General features: G+C 56.6%; 5 protein-coding genes across 5 annotated transcripts; 1 reads left to right on the plus strand and 4 right to left on the minus strand.

The window, feature by feature from the left end:
- Nucleotides 1-232: 232 nt before the first annotated feature.
- On the minus strand, nucleotides 233-2034 carry IWZ02DRAFT_492339 (glycosyl hydrolase; the record flags this gene model as incomplete). Its single annotated transcript, XM_066769842.1, has 3 exons — nucleotides 233-1698; nucleotides 1751-1817; nucleotides 1867-2034. 3 exons carry the CDS (start codon nucleotides 2032-2034, stop codon nucleotides 233-235), a joined length of 1701 nt encoding a protein of 566 aa, XP_066620717.1.
- Nucleotides 2035-3641: 1607 nt separating this feature from the next.
- IWZ02DRAFT_35924 (S-adenosyl-L-methionine-dependent methyltransferase) lies at nucleotides 3642-5771 on the minus strand. Its single transcript, XM_066764325.1, has 4 exons — nucleotides 5396-5771; nucleotides 4821-5333; nucleotides 4421-4770; nucleotides 3642-4371 (listed from the first exon to the last, which is right to left on the minus strand). The coding sequence occupies exons 1-4, from the start codon at nucleotides 5642-5644 to the stop codon at nucleotides 3774-3776; spliced, it is 1710 nt and encodes a 569-aa protein (XP_066620718.1). The 5' UTR covers nucleotides 5645-5771; the 3' UTR covers nucleotides 3642-3773.
- Nucleotides 5772-5783: 12 nt separating this feature from the next.
- IWZ02DRAFT_35945 (methyltransferase domain-containing protein) lies at nucleotides 5784-7476 on the plus strand. The gene is made up of 5 exons (XM_066764326.1): nucleotides 5784-6457; nucleotides 6523-6555; nucleotides 6626-6705; nucleotides 6768-6892; nucleotides 6946-7476. The coding sequence occupies exons 1-5, from the start codon at nucleotides 6031-6033 to the stop codon at nucleotides 7445-7447; spliced, it is 1167 nt and encodes a 388-aa protein (XP_066620719.1). The 5' UTR covers nucleotides 5784-6030; the 3' UTR covers nucleotides 7448-7476.
- A 1995-nt stretch (nucleotides 7477-9471) lies between these two features.
- On the minus strand, nucleotides 9472-15462 carry IWZ02DRAFT_456993 (uncharacterized protein). Its single transcript, XM_066767915.1, has 3 exons — nucleotides 15082-15462; nucleotides 13497-14971; nucleotides 9472-13447 (listed from the first exon to the last, which is right to left on the minus strand). Exons 1-3 carry the CDS (start codon nucleotides 15140-15142, stop codon nucleotides 9731-9733), a joined length of 5253 nt encoding a protein of 1750 aa, XP_066620720.1. The 5' UTR covers nucleotides 15143-15462; the 3' UTR covers nucleotides 9472-9730.
- A 353-nt stretch (nucleotides 15463-15815) lies between these two features.
- On the minus strand, nucleotides 15816-16548 carry IWZ02DRAFT_36124 (uncharacterized protein). The gene has a single exon (XM_066764333.1). The coding sequence runs from the start codon at nucleotides 16435-16437 to the stop codon at nucleotides 15985-15987; it is 453 nt and encodes a 150-aa protein (XP_066620721.1). The 5' UTR covers nucleotides 16438-16548; the 3' UTR covers nucleotides 15816-15984.
- Between the last annotated feature and the right edge of the window lie 54 nt (nucleotides 16549-16602).

The raw sequence follows: 16602 nt of genomic DNA on the forward strand, positions 1-16602 counted from the left end.
AGCTATACGCCTGAAAGACTCTATAATGCTGGGCAAGATCTGTGGATGATTTCGTAGGCAGTACCTTTGGCAAGAGGTGACAAGGAACGTTACAAAGGGCGGACAAGCACGGAGAAGTTGCAGAAGAGTGACATTTATCCATTACAGCATTAACAAACAGTTCGAATCTTTCGAACTCATGGCCAAACTACACGCGGCCATCTCAAAGCCGCGTCGCCATCCCCAGGCGCTGTCAGTGCAGGCCCGCGTCATACACGGACCTCTTGTGATTCTGGCCGGCACCGGTCGTGACATTACCCCTAACAGTGCCATTCTCATCCTCCTTCTCCGCCCACGCGCTCTTGACCTCCCACACCTTCAACGCGACCTCGGCGCCCTCGGGCAAGCCGCCGGTCGCGGCGCTGAAGATGGACAGCGGGGCGGTCGGGAAGTAGGTGACGGTGCCCGAGAAGATGCCGCCGTCCAAAAAGACCTCGAAGATGCTGCGGTCGAGGAAGCCGGCAATGGTCCACGTGCCTGACGGGTCGAGCAGCTGCGAAATCGACGCCTTGTCCGTGAAGAAGGGGTTGTCGAAGCCGCGCGTGCGCTCGCGCGACACGAAGAACGGGTTGTCGCCGCCGAACTGGTAGCCGCCGGACAGGCTCTCGCCCGACACGGGCGACAGGAAGGTGAAGTTGAACCACGCCGAGGCCGAGATGTTCTTAACCGGCGGCAGGCCGCTGACAGACGCGTTGAAGTAGACGGCGTTGGATGCCGCCGTCGAAAAGTCGATGGCGACCGACTTGTTAACTAGGCTGGCGGCGTCGGCGTTCGAGGCTGTTAGTTCGTCGCCCAGCACTGGCGAAACGTCGTACGGGAGCGACACCATGTCCCAGCCCAGGCGCGTAATGTTGGTCAGGTAGTTGACGCGCGGCAGCGACATGACGCTGCGCCAACCCTCGTCAGCAGTGGGCACATTTTGCGTGTACTGCCAGTTAGAGGCCCAGGCAATGGACACGGCGGGCTCCGTCTCCGGGACGCCATAGAAGAATTGGCCGGCGTAGTTGTCCTTGGCAAAGTCGGCGATGCGCGCCGCATTGTCGACGGGCGTAAAGTGCGTACCGTTGAAGTCTCCCGGGAAGTACTCCATGATGGAGCCGCCCAGCGGCGCGCCAGGGTTGATGCTAATGGTCAGCACGTACTTGGTCTCGTCGCTGTCTTTGACGGGCATCTTTTGCAGGTTCGGGCACTCGTACTGCGTGCCCAGCAGGCCGTAGTGCGAAAAGTTGGACGCAAACTCCCATGTCTTGAGGTCCTTGGACGTGTAGAAGCCAATGACAAATTCTTGCGAAAAGGCCACTACCATGACCCAAGTGTCCTCGTACTTGATCACCTTAGGGTCGCGGAACTGGTTCGTCTCGCTGTCGATGACGGGGTTGTTCTCGTAAGGGACGAAGGAGTAACCGCCATCGTATGAGTAGGCAATGTTCTGGGTTTGCTTGGTGTCGGTGTTGAGCGTGTAGATTGCCACGACACCATTGTCCTGGTCGGGGAAGAAGCCAGATGTGTTTTCCGGGTCAGTCACAGCAGAACCCGAAAAGACGTTGGTGTCGGCGTCTGGAGGGAAGAAGGGGATCGGCTGGTTGTCCCAGTGGTACAAGTCCTTGCTAGTCGCGTGGCCCCAATGCTGGTTCCCGGCAATCACATCCGTGGGATTGTCTAGACAGATCAGCAGGGTTCTCTCTGGACCACTCGAGCTGCAGGAACTCACACTGGTAGTAGACGTGCCAAGTGCCGTTGGCGTCGACAAACAAGCCATTGGGATCATTCATAAAGCCCTATAGACGTCAATGTTGACGGTCATCTCCAGGAATCAGGGCCGACTACCTTGGGGGGCGAATAATGGACCTGCGGCCTCAACGGCCCCGTATAGTTGGCCGCAATTGGGGTTCCCGAAGGCACACCAGGACCAACGTACCCCGACGGGGTACCAGCATTTGCGGCTCCGAGGCCGACAAGGGCCGTCCCGACGGCAGCGACCCGCGAAGACTTCATGACTGGACAAGAGAATGGCAGCTGCGCCTTGGCTACAGTCGTGCTGCAGGTCCTGATGGCTAGAGGACGGGTGGAGAGGGGCGAGCAATCAAGGCTAGCTCCAATCAAGCCCATGCCGGGCGTCAAAGCCTTTTAAAGGTCATTTCAGAGTACCAGAATTTACCCAGGGCGCCCTGCTAGTCGTGCCGCACAGCAAGCAGTACACGGCGAGAAAGGACATCATCGTACCGCCCGGACCTGCACCCAGATTGAAAGCTCAAGCCATGGAGCCATGTCCTCTCACGAGACCCAGCGTTGACACACCTCTAGGCAAAGTGGCAGTGATTGAGGCAGCTTTACTGCAGCGTGTACACAAGTAATCCACTTGTACAGCGACCGTAGTTGGACAATTCACGTCATGTGGATCTCGGACTGAGAACCGCAGAATTTGGTGAGGGAGGGAACAGCCTAAACACGAGGGCGACAACAGAGCAATGGCTCGGCGAGTCGTGCGCAGGAAACCGCCGGCCAAGCTTGGCCTGCAAAGAAGCGGGGAACACGCGGGGAAATTTTCTTTTCGCGCCTCCAACTGCGTCATTCAGTTCGAAGCCGCCCTCCGTCAGCTCTTTTGAGAACAGCAGTTTCGAATTTCGTCTGACGAGAATGGGAAGTGGACCTCGAGGTTTGGCGCAACAGATCTTCTCCACGCGCGCCGTCGATGCCGGAAAAGTACCGACAGGATTGGACGACTAGCGACAGCTGGTGGATGGTGCTCTTCCTCAGGAGACGTCAGTCCAGCGCGAGGCGAATGCCGAGATGACAAGGTGGTCCCATGAGCGAAGAGAGAAGTTTAACAGCGGAGAGTGGAGATGGACTCGGCTCGGCAGGGGGCGCCGCGTCCAATTCCCCCGGACGTTCTCTAGCTCACGGCCCGTTTGCGACTTCCGATGTTCTCCCATCGGCGACACCCGCATTCAGGGAACCGAACAGGCGAGCAACAGGCCATGGCCAATTGAGGCGCCCCCACCTTGGCATTGGCTGCAGGTGGAGCGATCGCGGACAAGTACGACAGATACAAATCCCGAGAGAGATCCGTAAAAGAGAGTGCCCCAGGTCATCTCCTTTGACGTCAAGGGCGACGGGATTGTAGGTTTTGGCAGGGAACTTGCAACAGCGGGACCCTGAACGGGCGGGCTGCCAAGGTGGGGACACGAGAAGCGGGGGAGCGCAAGGAGCGGCCACCACAATGAGAAGTGGCTGCGAGACTGGTGGAATCCAAGCAGATGAGGCGAGAAATAATGCAAAAGGCGTACAATAGTCCAAGGAAAATCTAAGCGTTGATGTCGGATGTGTAAAGGCTGAGCGGCTATAGGAACTGTGGCCCTTGCCACCCATGCCGGTCTTGTATGCGAGGTCCACGGCATTATAAATGCAAAGGATAGATCGATGTTGTTGAAATGATGCAAAATGCAAAGCACCAGGTCCAAACTCCACCATGACGCTTCTAATCAACGCTTGCCTGCTCCCAATCGCTGGGATGGGGTATGTAACAAAGCCGGACGAGGAAAGATGATAACGAATGGTGATGATGATGATGCCAAGCTATGCGCAAAAAATGAGAGAACCTACAGAGAAATCTGCTAACGGATAAAATGCAAAGGTCGTGAGTAATTTTGGTGCACATGGCATGTACCCAGCGTCGAAGCAGGAGACGCTTGTAACAACCTCCATCAGTGCCCAGGACAATCGGTGGACCTCATCTAATTCAGCCGCGATGACGAGGCGCCAGCAATGGCATCGTCTGCAACGTTAGATGAGCCAGCCTGTTGTTCTGGACCGCTGCCGCTGTCAACGTCTATCCTGGATGGCTGCAGTTGTTGACCCGAAGCGGGTGGTGCACTAGGCCCTCCGTCGGGCGGTAGTAATCCGCTTCCCATGCCGACATCCTCGATGTGCTTTGTGCCGAGTGGGGTTTGAACTGCAGGTGTCGAGGCCATGACCACTTCGAGCACATTTGCGCCAGTCGTCAAGGGCGCAAAGTGCATCTCCATCGGCGTGTCGACGCCAAGAACGGGCGCCTTGCTAGGCTCCTGGTCCTTGTCGGAGCTTTGTGCTTCGGTGGTCGCGCCACCCTCGGTAGCGACAGTAGGGTTGCTTTGAGCTTCGTTTGTGACGCCATTGCCGTCCGTTTTGAGCTGTGGGAGCCAGACGGCTTCGATGATGCACGTCAGACTACCAGCAGGCCTCTTGAAACCCAGGAACTTGAAGCGTGAGTCGGCCTGGCAGAAAAGTTGGGCATAGTCTTCTTCGGCACGTTCACGGGCATTGAGGAGCTCCAGCATGGTCAGGTCCATGGTGCTGTTGGTGTCAGTGCGAGTCGAGGGCGCTTGCGGTATCCAACACTTACCGGATAATCTTTTCATCCCATGGATCTTCAGTTCCCGGCTTTGGCAGCATGTTCTCATTGATGAGCACTCGGGCGCCTGGTTTGAGGGCAGGGATCAGGTTCTTGAGGATCTGGACGCAGTACTTGTCAGACCAATTGTGGAAGATCCACCTGAAAAAGAAGACGTCGGCGCCATGGACGGGCTGTTCCGTGAAGAAGTCATGTGACTGGAATTGAATGCGGTCTGAAAGCTCGGCAGGGACGGTAGCAGGACCGCCAGCGACGGTCTTGGGCAAGTCTTGTACAATGAAGCGCAGATTCGGAAATTGTTTGCCTAGGGCGACAGGCACAAAGCCATGCGACCCGCCGACCTGGAATTCATCAGCTTCGGCACGCACCCATCACAAAAGTCAAAACTGACGTCGACAACAACAGCATCCCCAAGAGCGTCCCAGGGATAACCGTTGACAAGGTAGTCCACCTCGTAGCCCGCGCCGCCCGTCAGGCTCTGCATGGCGCGACCAAAGCGCTTGGCGCGCTCCGGATTCTTGCCAATTTCGACAAACATGGGCACGTCAATGTCCCAGGCGTACGAAAAGCCGCATTGGTGCGGTTCTTGCGATCCAGGCCACTTGACCATGGCGTCGACGGTCCTTGCGGCAGCTGGAAAGAAATCAGAGGTACACAGGCCGACCCAATCCTTCATGGTGGGGTCGTCGAGCAAGAGGCGCGAAGCGGCGGTATGGGCGACGTAGCCCTCGCGCGGCTCGCAGAAGATGCGATTGGTCATGGCATGACGCACAATGCGCTTGACGTTGACAATGTCAAGGCCGGTAGCTTTGGCGACATGGTCAAAGGACACGGGGTGGTCGAGGGGCACGGCTTGGGCAATGTCGAAACGGTAGACGGCATTGAGACTGAGGTTGTCGTTGTACTGGGGATTCGGGTCAGGTCGCACCAACGGCTGAAGAAAAAGCAACGAGAAACACGACGTACGCTCCAGCCAAGCCACCTCAAGCTCTGGCTCGGCCCAAGCATGAGATGGTGCAGCTCCTGGGTAGCATTGATGACTAGGCGACGGGATGCCTGGATTTCGGCATTGGCGACGGGCACAGGAAAGTCGAGAGGGGCGGAGGGGTCGAAGGACAGCTCGGGGAGGCCATTCTGGACAAAGAAGTGGTGGATCTTGGCCGTCTCGAGGGCGATGGTGTTTGACAGGTGCGTGAGACGAGAGTTTGCAGCCATAGTCGAGCAAGACCGAGGGAATGGTCGAGTTACAAGGGTTGTGCTGGAGGCGGATGGGGTTTTGGCGATTTATCTGGCAGCAGAGGGACAAGGGTCTGGCTGGGGTTGCGGCACAGCTCCTCAACCCTCTGCAATGACATGCCAATCAATCATTAATCAATCAATCAGTCAGTCAGTCAATCAATCAATCAATGGCTGCTCTTTGTTTCCCTCAGCTAGCGGCAAAGCCCAGGCGCCACACGGTAGCCCAACCTTAGCTTTGACCTTAAGTATCCATCTCACCCGTGGCGCCTCTCTGGCCGGAGCTTGAGCCTGACTCTGTGCCTGTGCGCCCCACCGCACACCTCTCCCTCGACCTTTCACACTCGCATCCTCGTCAACTTCAAATGGCCTCCGATTCCAAACCCTCTTTCCACGACTCTCTTGTCGAACAGGAACACGCTCCGACGGCCGAATCTGCCTCCACCTTCGACTCGACCACCTCCCACGCCATCACCGCCCAGGAGCAGGCCGACGCTTTCGAGCAGGCAGAGGACGGCATTGAGGCCAACGACTACACATCAGAGGAGGATCCCGGCTACGAGAGCGATGCAGCATCGGCAACCTCAGCCTCACTGGCTTCCGAAGCCCGCAACTTCATCTACGAAAATGGCCGCCGCTACCACGGCTTTCGTGAAGGCTCGTACTCTTTTCCAAATGACGACAGGGAGCAGGACCGAGAGGATCTCAAGCACGCAATGTACTTGAAGCTCTTCAACGGCACCCTGCACTTTGCCCCGCTAGACCCCGAAAACCCCCTCAACGCAATCGACTGTAGGTCTCTACTCCATCCAACCCTCGAAAAAAAAAAAAAAAAAATTGACAAGGATGCGCTTTAGTGGGCACCGGCACAGGCATCTGGGCAATCGACTGTGAGTGAGATCCGCCCACACCTTATCTCTGCTACACGGCCGCTTACACTCACTCGTCTTTCCGGTCCAGTCGCCGACCTGTACCCCAATGCCAATGTCCTCGGCATCGACCTCAGCCCCATTCAGACCGAGTGGGTGCCCACCAACTGCGTGAGTGCATAAATTGTCTGACCACGTCTTCAGCACCCCTGCTGACCCTAGACCCGCATAAGAAATTCATGGTCGACGACGCCGAAGATGACTGGCTGCACCCGCGCAATCACTTTGACTACATCCACACTCGGCACACGGTCCAAGGATTCCGCAACTGGCCGCAGCTGATGAGGCGCGCCTTTAGGTGCGTACTCCTCTCCAATCAAACCCTTTTGTAGCAGCTTCCAACTCCTCCAGACACCTCAAACCCGGCGCCTGGATCGAGAGCCAAGAAATCGACCACATGCCCATGTGCCACGACTCGACCCTTGAGCCCGACAACCCCATGGTCGAATACTGGACCTACGTGACCGACGGCTTGGCCAACGTAGGAGTTCCCTTTCGCAGCGCCTCACAATTGGCCAAACACATGCGGGACGCGGGCTTTGTCAACGTAACCGAGCGCATCTTCTACACTCCCATTGGCCCCTGGCCCAAGAACCGACACCTCCGCGAAGTCGGCCTATACTGGCGCGCCGTGCTGATGGAGGGGCTCGAAGCCATTGCGCTGGGCCCGCTGACCCGCGGACTCGGCTGGTCCAAGGAGGAGATTACCGTTTTCCTGGCAAATGTGCGCAAAGCGTACTTGGCGCCTGAGACTCACGCCTTTATGCCGTTTTACATCATTTACGGACAAAAGCCGGACAGCGGGATACCAGCGCCACCCGTGTTTGCGGCTGATGCCGAGGGAGGAGCGTAGAGACGGTCGGTGGTACATGCAATCCACGTGGTGGTTGAAGTTTTGGCTGGCGGGCGCCCTAGTTGGCCATGTGTTGGAACGTGACGAGCGGGGTACCGCCTCGCACGAGCAATCCTTTGCGAGCACTCGTCGGAGGTTGATGAAGAGGCGGAAAAGCTGGATTTATGGCTGGAATCGGTCTTGTAGCGCCACAGAGGCACCAAGGCCGATGTTGGTGTTGGTGGTGGTGGTGGTGATGGTGGTAGTAGTGTCGCGTGGCGGCACCAAGAGCAGCATCAAGCAACCAGATCCACCTGCCAACCAGCGCAACCAACCAACCAACCAACCAAGCGTGCGACAGAGCGAGCAAGGAAGCGAGCCAGCCAGCCAGCCAGCCAGCCACGTGCAGCCGCTCAACCACCAAACAGCACCCACGCTGAGCTGCTCCCCCGGTCCGATCAGTAATCGGACGCACCGCGCGCGCATGATCTAAAAACCTCGCCCGCTCAGACGGGGCCAGAGGCAAAAACCGTTCGAGACTCAAGCTGAACAAAACGAGATGCGCAAACGGAACCAACCGCAAAAGCAAAAAAAAGAGGAATCCAGCGTCAGCGGATTCGGGCAGCTGAGCCCGAGCAAGCGGCAGCCCGGTCATTGGACTCGACTCGACTGATCGCCGCTGTCATTCATGCGTGGGCCCTCAGCCCCATGGAAGCCATGGGAGGGGTCTGGATTTTTTTCAGCTCGCTAACTACCTACCTGGGTATTGTGCCAGCCACCATGGATGGCCGCGCATGCTAACCTCGCTCGCTGCGCTGCGCTGTGCGACGCTGCTTACTCGTTCTCAGCGGCTGGGCTGGGTGGCTGGCTGACTACGGGATTCGTCGTCATTTACGGCGTTCCTTGACTGCATGGATTTACCAGTCATGGAATGACACCCAATGTTTCTCCTCGGCCAGGTCTTCGCTGGATTCGACGCCACTGCCAGTGACTTGCCGGACGAACGTGGTGCCAAGTATGGCCGCCCGTGATTCCCAGGCCCTCAAGCATTGCTGCTTGACTACCAGGCACAAGTCCACAAGGGGTCAGAGCCGTCTCGTCTCGTCTCCCTCACCTGACCTCTGAAGGAGCAGGCGGGCGTGCTTGCTTCTGATCTCGCACAACGAATGAATGCCGACAAGCCAGCGCCCCCCCCTTTTTTTTTGATCTTTTCTTTCATGGGGGGGGGGTTTTTTTTTTTTTTTTTTGCCCTCCTCCTGTATATTTACGTATGTATGGTCCATGTTACGCACATACTTGGTTTCCTGTACATTCTGTCATGTGAAATTTGTTGTTTATATGTCATAAATCCGTCATTTCCCCTGACCGACCTACCGTCTGGGTGTATTGTGTCGGGCATACAGAGATAGAGACAGACAGACAGACAGACAGACAGAGACGGAGGCAGACGAAGGAAAGAAGGAAGGGGGGTCCTTTGCCACTTAGAGTGGGTTAATATACGCGGGTAATGTTTTGTAGACACGACAGGCATGTAAGGCAGGCAACACGCAGCAATACAAGTGAGTAGCAGACGGATAAACAACAAGCAAAAAAAAGGCCATCACCCTACAAATTTGTGTATGTTAAAATGCTCCAGTAGTACACATGACTCACTGGCTTTTTTCTCCATGCATGGTATGTAGCATTGCTTGCATTCAATTCCTACACCTAAACCCGTCGCCACGCCATCCATCTCACAGACTATATATGTCCTTCCTGCTTCATCGACATAGGTAACGTACTTGCAAGTGAGAAGGTGCATGCCAACCAACTAACGCTCATCGTGAAAAAAAAAAAATCCATGCATGCCACCACCGTCACCACCACCACCACCACGCCACCACCATCATCGCTTCGACCGACTGCAGACTACTAGGCTAAGCTAAGCTAGGTGCGTTCCACCAGGTATAAATGAATAGATGAATGTGAGCACGAGAACAAAACTGAAATGAACCAATTGATAGGTAAAGAATAAGAATAAGAATAAGAAGAAGAAGAAGAAGAAGAAAAGAAAAAAAAAAAAAAAAAAACCAAAATTCGTTCGTTCGTATAAGCAAGTAGGTAAGAAGGACACCCCTTCTCTGACATGTTGTTCGCTCGCTTGCTGGCTGGCTAGTAGACTGAGTCGCTTCGCTCATTCGCTATGCTTCTGCTGCTGCTGTGGCCGGAGAGATAATGAAGAAGAGATGAAAAGGCATTACCCAGAAGAGGACTCTCAAAAACAAACAAGAGACATCTAACAAGTCACAACTCCTCCCTCGCAAGCTAAGGAATCCTCTCCATGTCCTCACGCTGCCGCAAATACTTCGTCGCCAACTGATCGCCGCCGCGCTTACTCAACTCCATCCAATGCTGCGCCACGCACATGGTAGCGGGATCGGAGCGGCCGGCGTCCTCGCCGCTGCGGGAGGCGCGGCGGTCGCGCGTCAGCAGCTCCGCCTTGAACACGTCTGACGGCTTGGTCAGCGGCAGGATGGTTTTGGGCAGCAGGTCCGGGTGCGTGAGGTAGAAGATGGCGAGTTCGCGCTCCGCCACGGCGTCGCCCTCTTTGGCCGTGATGATGAGCATGCGCGCCGCATCCTTCATGGAGAATTTGGTGATGGGGTTGGCGTCGGGGGGTGTGGTAGTTGTTGTGGCTTTGGCGGGGGTGTCGGGCGCAGTGGTTGTGTTTGGTGCTGCGGCCGTTGTTGTCGAGATGGCTGTCGTTGTCGTCGACGAGCCCATCTTCTCTGACGTCGCGCTGCTGCTGCTGTTGTTGCTGGACGCGGCGGCGGCGGCATGTTGGTGCACGGCGGCGCCGCGGCTCTGCGTGTTGAGCGCAACAATGTCGTCGGCAATCTCAACCATGATGCGACAGACGTCTTGCTTGAGTCCCAGGGCGGCGAGGCCCGCGTCCCAAAAGGCCTTTCCCCGCGCCGTCTTGTCCAGCATCTGAGCCGGCACAAACGACGCAATATACTGGAGGTCACGGAAGAGCGTCTTTGGCCGAATCTCGGCGTCGCGAAAGAGCCCCGTCAACACGTCGACTATCATGTCGGTGCTGGGCAGACCAGTGGGCGAACGAGCGCCGCTGCGGAACGGAGTTCCCATGCCCGTGCTGGTGGTCTCGGAGTTCATGCTTAGCGAGTGCGATCGTCTCCCCTCGCAGTTTGCAATCGCCTCTTCCAGGTTCTGTGCCTGCTGGTGTTGAGCCGTCGGCTCGCGAGAGCTAAACTCGGGCACGGAGCCAAGCGTGGGCGACTGAGGGACGGTCGGCAACGTTTCCCGGCGGCCGTATTGGCGACCGGTACGAGTGCTGAGTGAGGCTATGATGAGAAGCTCCAGCTCATAAAGAGCGTGGAGTTTGGAAAACGGGTTTGGATGTGTGGCAAACTTGCGGAGTAGTCGACGGAAAGCCGTGTTAAACGGGAACTCGAGGAGACCAGCCTTTTTGGCTGATATCCCCGTTGACCGCGCCGTCGCGTCTGTGCCAGAGCTCGAATGTTCAGTCGAGGATTGGTGGTCCGACGGGCGCTGTTCTTTTGCGGCGCTTCGCAGATTTCTCATGCTCTTCTTGCGCGCAGCACGCTTCCGCCGACGGTCCTCTTCCTCCTTGCGCTGAATGCATTCCTCTCCGAGATCATCCGAGAACCATGAGTCTGTCTCGCTGCCATTGCTAAAGACGACCGTGCCCAGATCACTCAAGAGAAGTCCCGTCAATGTCTGCTTCAAATCCAGTAGGAAGCGGCGCTTGTCCTCGTTGACGGTGGCCGAATTCTTGAGCATCACAGTCCCGCGTGACGAGCCGGGTCGGATGCTGGTAGCGCTAGTCGGCGAAGTTGCAGCATACGTGTGAAAGGGTGACCAGAATGTTGTCGTCGAATCAATTGACAGGACGCTTGCATTTCCAAAGTAGTCTGGCGCGTCCATGAGGTCCGTGGGACGTGATCCAGTGGTCCACTTTCCAGAGTCGAAGCTGGCCTGTGACCCCATGCGATTAACTGACCGCAGACTGTTGGTGCTTGGACGGTTTGAAAAATCCAGACTTCGCAGGCTGCTCTTGCCCGGATGCGTCTCATACTCTTCGTCTCCGGCAATGCTCAAAGTCCCAACACCGGTCAAGTAAAGATCCCCCTTTTGCCGGCCACTGTCCAGAATCTCCTTGTCGCGGCGGTACAGCTCGCTGGACCAAAGTACTGGGCCATCCAAGATGCCATCGCCCACCATCTTGTTGACGCACTTGTCAATCTCGAGACAGAAGCGGTGGATCCGCTCCTCGCCTTTGCAGAACGAGCTCTCGATCGCATACTGCTTCAACCACTTGCTCGTCATCTCGGCTTGCTCGTCGGCTAACTTGTTCGGTCCGCAGTTGTCGCTCGGAGCAGCCATGATATCTAAAATCTGGCTCTCGGTCTTTAGCAAAAAGTTGTTGGCCGACGACTTGGACATGCGCGGTCGGTGACTCTGAATCGGCTTGCCGTCGAGCGTCTTGGTCGGCTGACCCATCATCTTGAGAGCGAGAGCAACATTTCGGGCCTCTTCGTAACTTGCCGAGTTGCGGACATCAGTTATGTACCACATCTTGTCTCGAAGCGACTTGATGCCGCCCATCATATCTTCAATGGTGGAGTCAACGCGCTCTTGCGACACCTTCAACCACACAAACCAAGCCTCGAATTCCTCAATAGCGCTGGAGGATTTGGTCAGGGCATCGCGCGATCCACGGCCAAAGTAGCCGAGCAGAGCAGCATACCCGTTGCGGATGAGGGAAGGCGACGAAAGCTTGCGCAGTTGTTGTAATGTCTTGAAGTACAAGTGCGCATTGACAAAGTCGGAACGTGCTTGACACTGGTTGAGAGCCGCCTCCAGCATGGTGATCAAGACCGACGGCTTCTCATGTGCCGTCTCCTTTTCGATCGAGCTGTTCCTGCGGTGCCTGCTCGGAGGTGTGGACCTCTGGCTGTTGAACATGTTGGATAACTGGCTTTGGTTGGAGCTGTGATAGGGATTCTTGTCCCTCAGTGGCAAAGACTGCTTCATCAGCTGGACGCCCGCCTTCGCATCTCGCTGGTGGGCCATTGCCCGGTTGCTAAAGTGCTTGGACTCGCTCTCCGGGGCAAGTTCCTTGGGAATCTCGTACTCTTCGAGAAGCTTGATGATTGCCTCCTTGAGCTGGTGATAGTCGGTTTCCAATTCGACAGAATCCCCAAACCCTTCGTCATCGCTTTCTTCCTCTGTCGACTCGTCCTCAGGCTCGTCCTCCAATTCAGCATCCTTGCGCATGCGGGTTCGAAGCTCCCTGCCGTCTTGAGACACGTAGAGGACAGTCCATCTCTCGGCACACGGATGGCAAGAGCCATTGCTGGCACCCAAGCCGAGGATGCGCGTCATTTCCGAGAGCGCCATTCTCAGCCTGCGACCGTACTCTTCAGTAGGAGCGACCTGGTTGACGCTGTCCTGGTCGGTCGAGCCCAAAGTGTTGGTGTCAGAGCCCGGCTGATCAAGAAGAGGCTCTCGCGAAGTCGTGTCGCTCGTCATTGAAGAAGTTGCGCTTTGACTTAACACTGAGCTTGCGTCACCTGACATGGATGGGTTGCGAAAGATTGAAATCCCCGACGACGAAGAGGCACCAGAGGCAAGGCCACGATGCCGACTCTCCTCGGTGTGACTGGATGATGGTCGACGTTCTGGGAAAAGCGAGTTAACGATGGTAGCCAAGTCTGAGGGGCAAATGACGAGAAACGGCTGAACCTCGACGGTTTCTCGAGGGGAGGTGATGGCTTTGGCTGGAAGAAGGACGGGCTTCGCATTGCTGCTGCGAGAAGTTTTGAATCTTGCCATGATGTTTTCAATGTGGGCGCGAATCTCGGGAAGAATCGGCACTTGCTGCTTCCAATTGTACGTCATGTCCAGCACTTGCTTCTGAGCGCGAATGGCAATTTCTTTCAAAATCCTCTGCCGCGCATGCTCGGTAATGTGGTGCCCCGTCATGATGCCCTGACTCTGCAAATTGTCAGCAAACAGGCAAACCAGATTTGCCCGCGGTGCTCACCTCGGGAAAGATGATGGCATTCAACAGGTAGCTTGAAAAGAACCATCTGGAGATGACAAAGGTCTGCGCGGCAGTCCGGTGCTTCCGCGACGAGTCCTCGAGTTTTTTCAAAATGGCCAGACCAATCTCCAGACTACCTTCGGGGATGCCACCGGCGCTGGGCTCATCGTCAATGACCTCAAAGAGCCTCTTGACGGATCTTTCATAAAAGTCGTCTGCGGCGATGGTGTCCTTGGTGTTTCGACTGTCTGGCTGTCCTCTTTGTCTGGGCGTTTGCTCCTCGGCCTTGTCCAAGAGAAACTGTCCATCCTGGAGAATTTGCATCAAGTAGAGCTCCAAATTGGCCCTGCCGGACCACTCGCGCATGCCAGCCCAGGCATCCAGGACGCTCTTGATGAACTTGTCACTTCCAGGCTTGGCCTCGGTGATGAGCCGGGCGCATGTCGTCGCCCAAATGTCTGTCCGGCGAAGGTCCTCGGCAGAGTCCGGGCCAGAAGAGTTGGCAAAAATGGTGTATATTAAGGCGGACAAGGGGTCATGGCGTTGAAAAGACAACAGGCGCTCTACTGCCGAGGGGCCCAGAGAATTCTGGGACTTTTGGCTGACGGACTTGCCGCGAGCCTGCAGGGCCATGACCGAGTCTACGGGATCCAGGGCCTGGCGAAAGGTGGTCAAGGCGGCCAGCTCCTGTTGAGAAAGGCTAGTGATGCGCGAGGCAAGAAAGTCAGGGTTAGTGCGCAATTCCGAAAGAAACTCCAAAAGCTCATCGCGGGTTTTCGAGGGTATCTCATGCATGAAAGTAGAAAAAGAATGAATGCGAGGCTCATTCAGCAGCGTTTTTGACTTTGCAAAATCCAAATCGGGTTCCAGCAGGGCGTAGCGCCTGGTAGCATCACAGGAACTTCGTACATCGTGAAGGGCGTTATAGAGGGCGGCGAAACCTTTCTTGTCGTCGGAGCGGAAGTAGTCAACCAGGGCCCTGTGAACCAGCTCTCCGCAGTGGACCAGGCGCGCCGAGAGGGCGTTTGAGACCAGGGACCTGTGCAGGCGCACGCGGGCGTGGTTCCTCCGCTGGTCCTGATAGTTGGACAGGCGGACTAGGTGGGCCAGCTCGGCCAGCGAGGTCGAGGAAGCAGATACTATGTCCGGGTGGAGCGAAGTATCAATATAGTGGGAGACGTCGTGAGGGAGGAGTCGGGGCAAACGGCCAGCCGGGGCCGAGGCGGACGGAGGCATGGAAGGGCGGGTCGACGAGGGGAGGGATTTGTCGATGGGTCTGTCGGCGTCATGTTCAATGTTCCCGGCCAGCCGGCTTCCCATATTCTCGTCTTGTTCGGGATCGGGATGGGACGAGGCGGGCGGGCTGGGAGACCGGCGGGCGACTTGACGCGGAGGGACATGAGAGGAATGCTCTGGAGGGGAAGGAGAGGGCGTGGGGCTTGTAGAAGAGACTTGAGTGACGGTTGGTGACACGGCTATGTTGGTTTTGTTCCTGTCAGCGAGTGCCAGCGCATCATACAGAGGGACACGGAGAGGTCTCGGCAAGAGGTCAGGGATAGGCTGCTTTGGAGGCAATAATACGTACGGGGAGACGAGTAGGCCGGTCCCGGCGGCGAGCAAGAGGAGGAATGGTTGCGTCTAATCATGGCGCCATGAGGAAGGCCGGGCAGTGACACCAAAAGGGTCTCGCGACGAGGAGGCCCGCGGAGGTGGCGAGCATGCGGTAGGGTAGAGAGTTGAGAGTAGAGAGAGGGACTGGAGTGGGAAATGGGGCAGCGGTCGAGAGGCAAAGGGCAACAAGCACCTAACGGGCGAGGTGCATTTGTTAGCGTGGTGAAGTGGCAGCCGGAGAAGCGTGAGAGAGCTCGGGGCGTGGATGGAGGACTGGAGGTGGTTGCGTTCCTTATCGATACGCGCTCGAGGCCGATGCCGATTGGCGGGCGAGCAGCGGGCGACGAGAATACAAAAAAAAAAAAAAAAAAAAAAAATTTGGTCGAGTCGCGCGTCGCAGCGGAGGAGCGAGAGGCTGGGGCCCAGATGCGACGACGACTCGCCTCGTCTGTCGGTGTTGATTTCGTCTGGTCGTCGTCGTCGTCGCCGCCGCCGTGGTGCATGGACATGGACGGCCAGGGCCAGCTCATCGTCGCCACGGGCCGCCCAATCAGTTGGCCAATCAGCAGTCCACCTGATGCCGTGGTGCCTCTTTTTTCAGCCTCTTGCAGCCCCGACAATCTCGCTGCTCTCATTCATTGTGGATCAAGTGCTGATGCGCTGTCAATGCATCCACACTGCAGACGTCCAATCGCCTGCCCCGACCCTGCGCCCTCTTCAGCCGACTCATGGTGCTTATCCGTGGCAAATACTGGAGTCTGCTGCTATGTGACCCATACCCTGCAGCTGTTCCATTCGCTCTGCTTCTTCTCTCCTCAACCACCGCTCGACCTCTGGCCGTGTCCTTGTTGCTTGGCCAACGCCCGAACGTCGTGGTTTAAGCATCCCAGCACTCGCCTATCAGGGACAACCTATCCAACTCAACTTGAGCTTGTACCTGAAATGTCCAAACAGCGCTGTACACGCTCTCAGACACGACCGCAACTCTCGACACTCGATCAAATGCAGCGCCCAAATCCCGCCGCCGGCTCCACGCACCGCCAGCTATCCACACGGCTTGACTCACTGAAATCATCTTGGACCCGAGTCGAGACCGACCCGTCACCATACAGCTCATAAATGTGGAGATGTCGCAGGGAGACTGCTTCGAGAAACGCCCTGCGGTGAGCCCTCTTAACCGCCGGCTCCGGCCCGATGTATACTGCTCGTTGTTGCCCTTGGTCCGACAACAACAACAACAACAACAACAACAAGTCACCAAGCCAAAAACTCTGTCGCGCTGCCAACCTGTCCTTCTCCTGGCCCTCTGATTCATGCCCTTCGTCTGCATACCTTAGTACAGTACAGTAGCAGACATGTCAACATCGGTCAACACTAGCCCTTCGCGCCGTCGACCACACGTCCAGCGGAGACACGTGTCTGCGGGGATCCTCGACGTCCGTACTTTCCCAAATAGGTAGCGTGCCACGCCGTCTTTCAAGCTTAATCTCAGAGC

The sequence above is a fragment of the Phyllosticta citriasiana genome (genome assembly GCF_038021145.1).
Source record: "Phyllosticta citriasiana strain CBS 120426 chromosome Unknown IWZ02scaffold_10, whole genome shotgun sequence".
NCBI classification, from domain to species: domain Eukaryota; kingdom Fungi; phylum Ascomycota; class Dothideomycetes; order Botryosphaeriales; family Phyllostictaceae; genus Phyllosticta; species Phyllosticta citriasiana.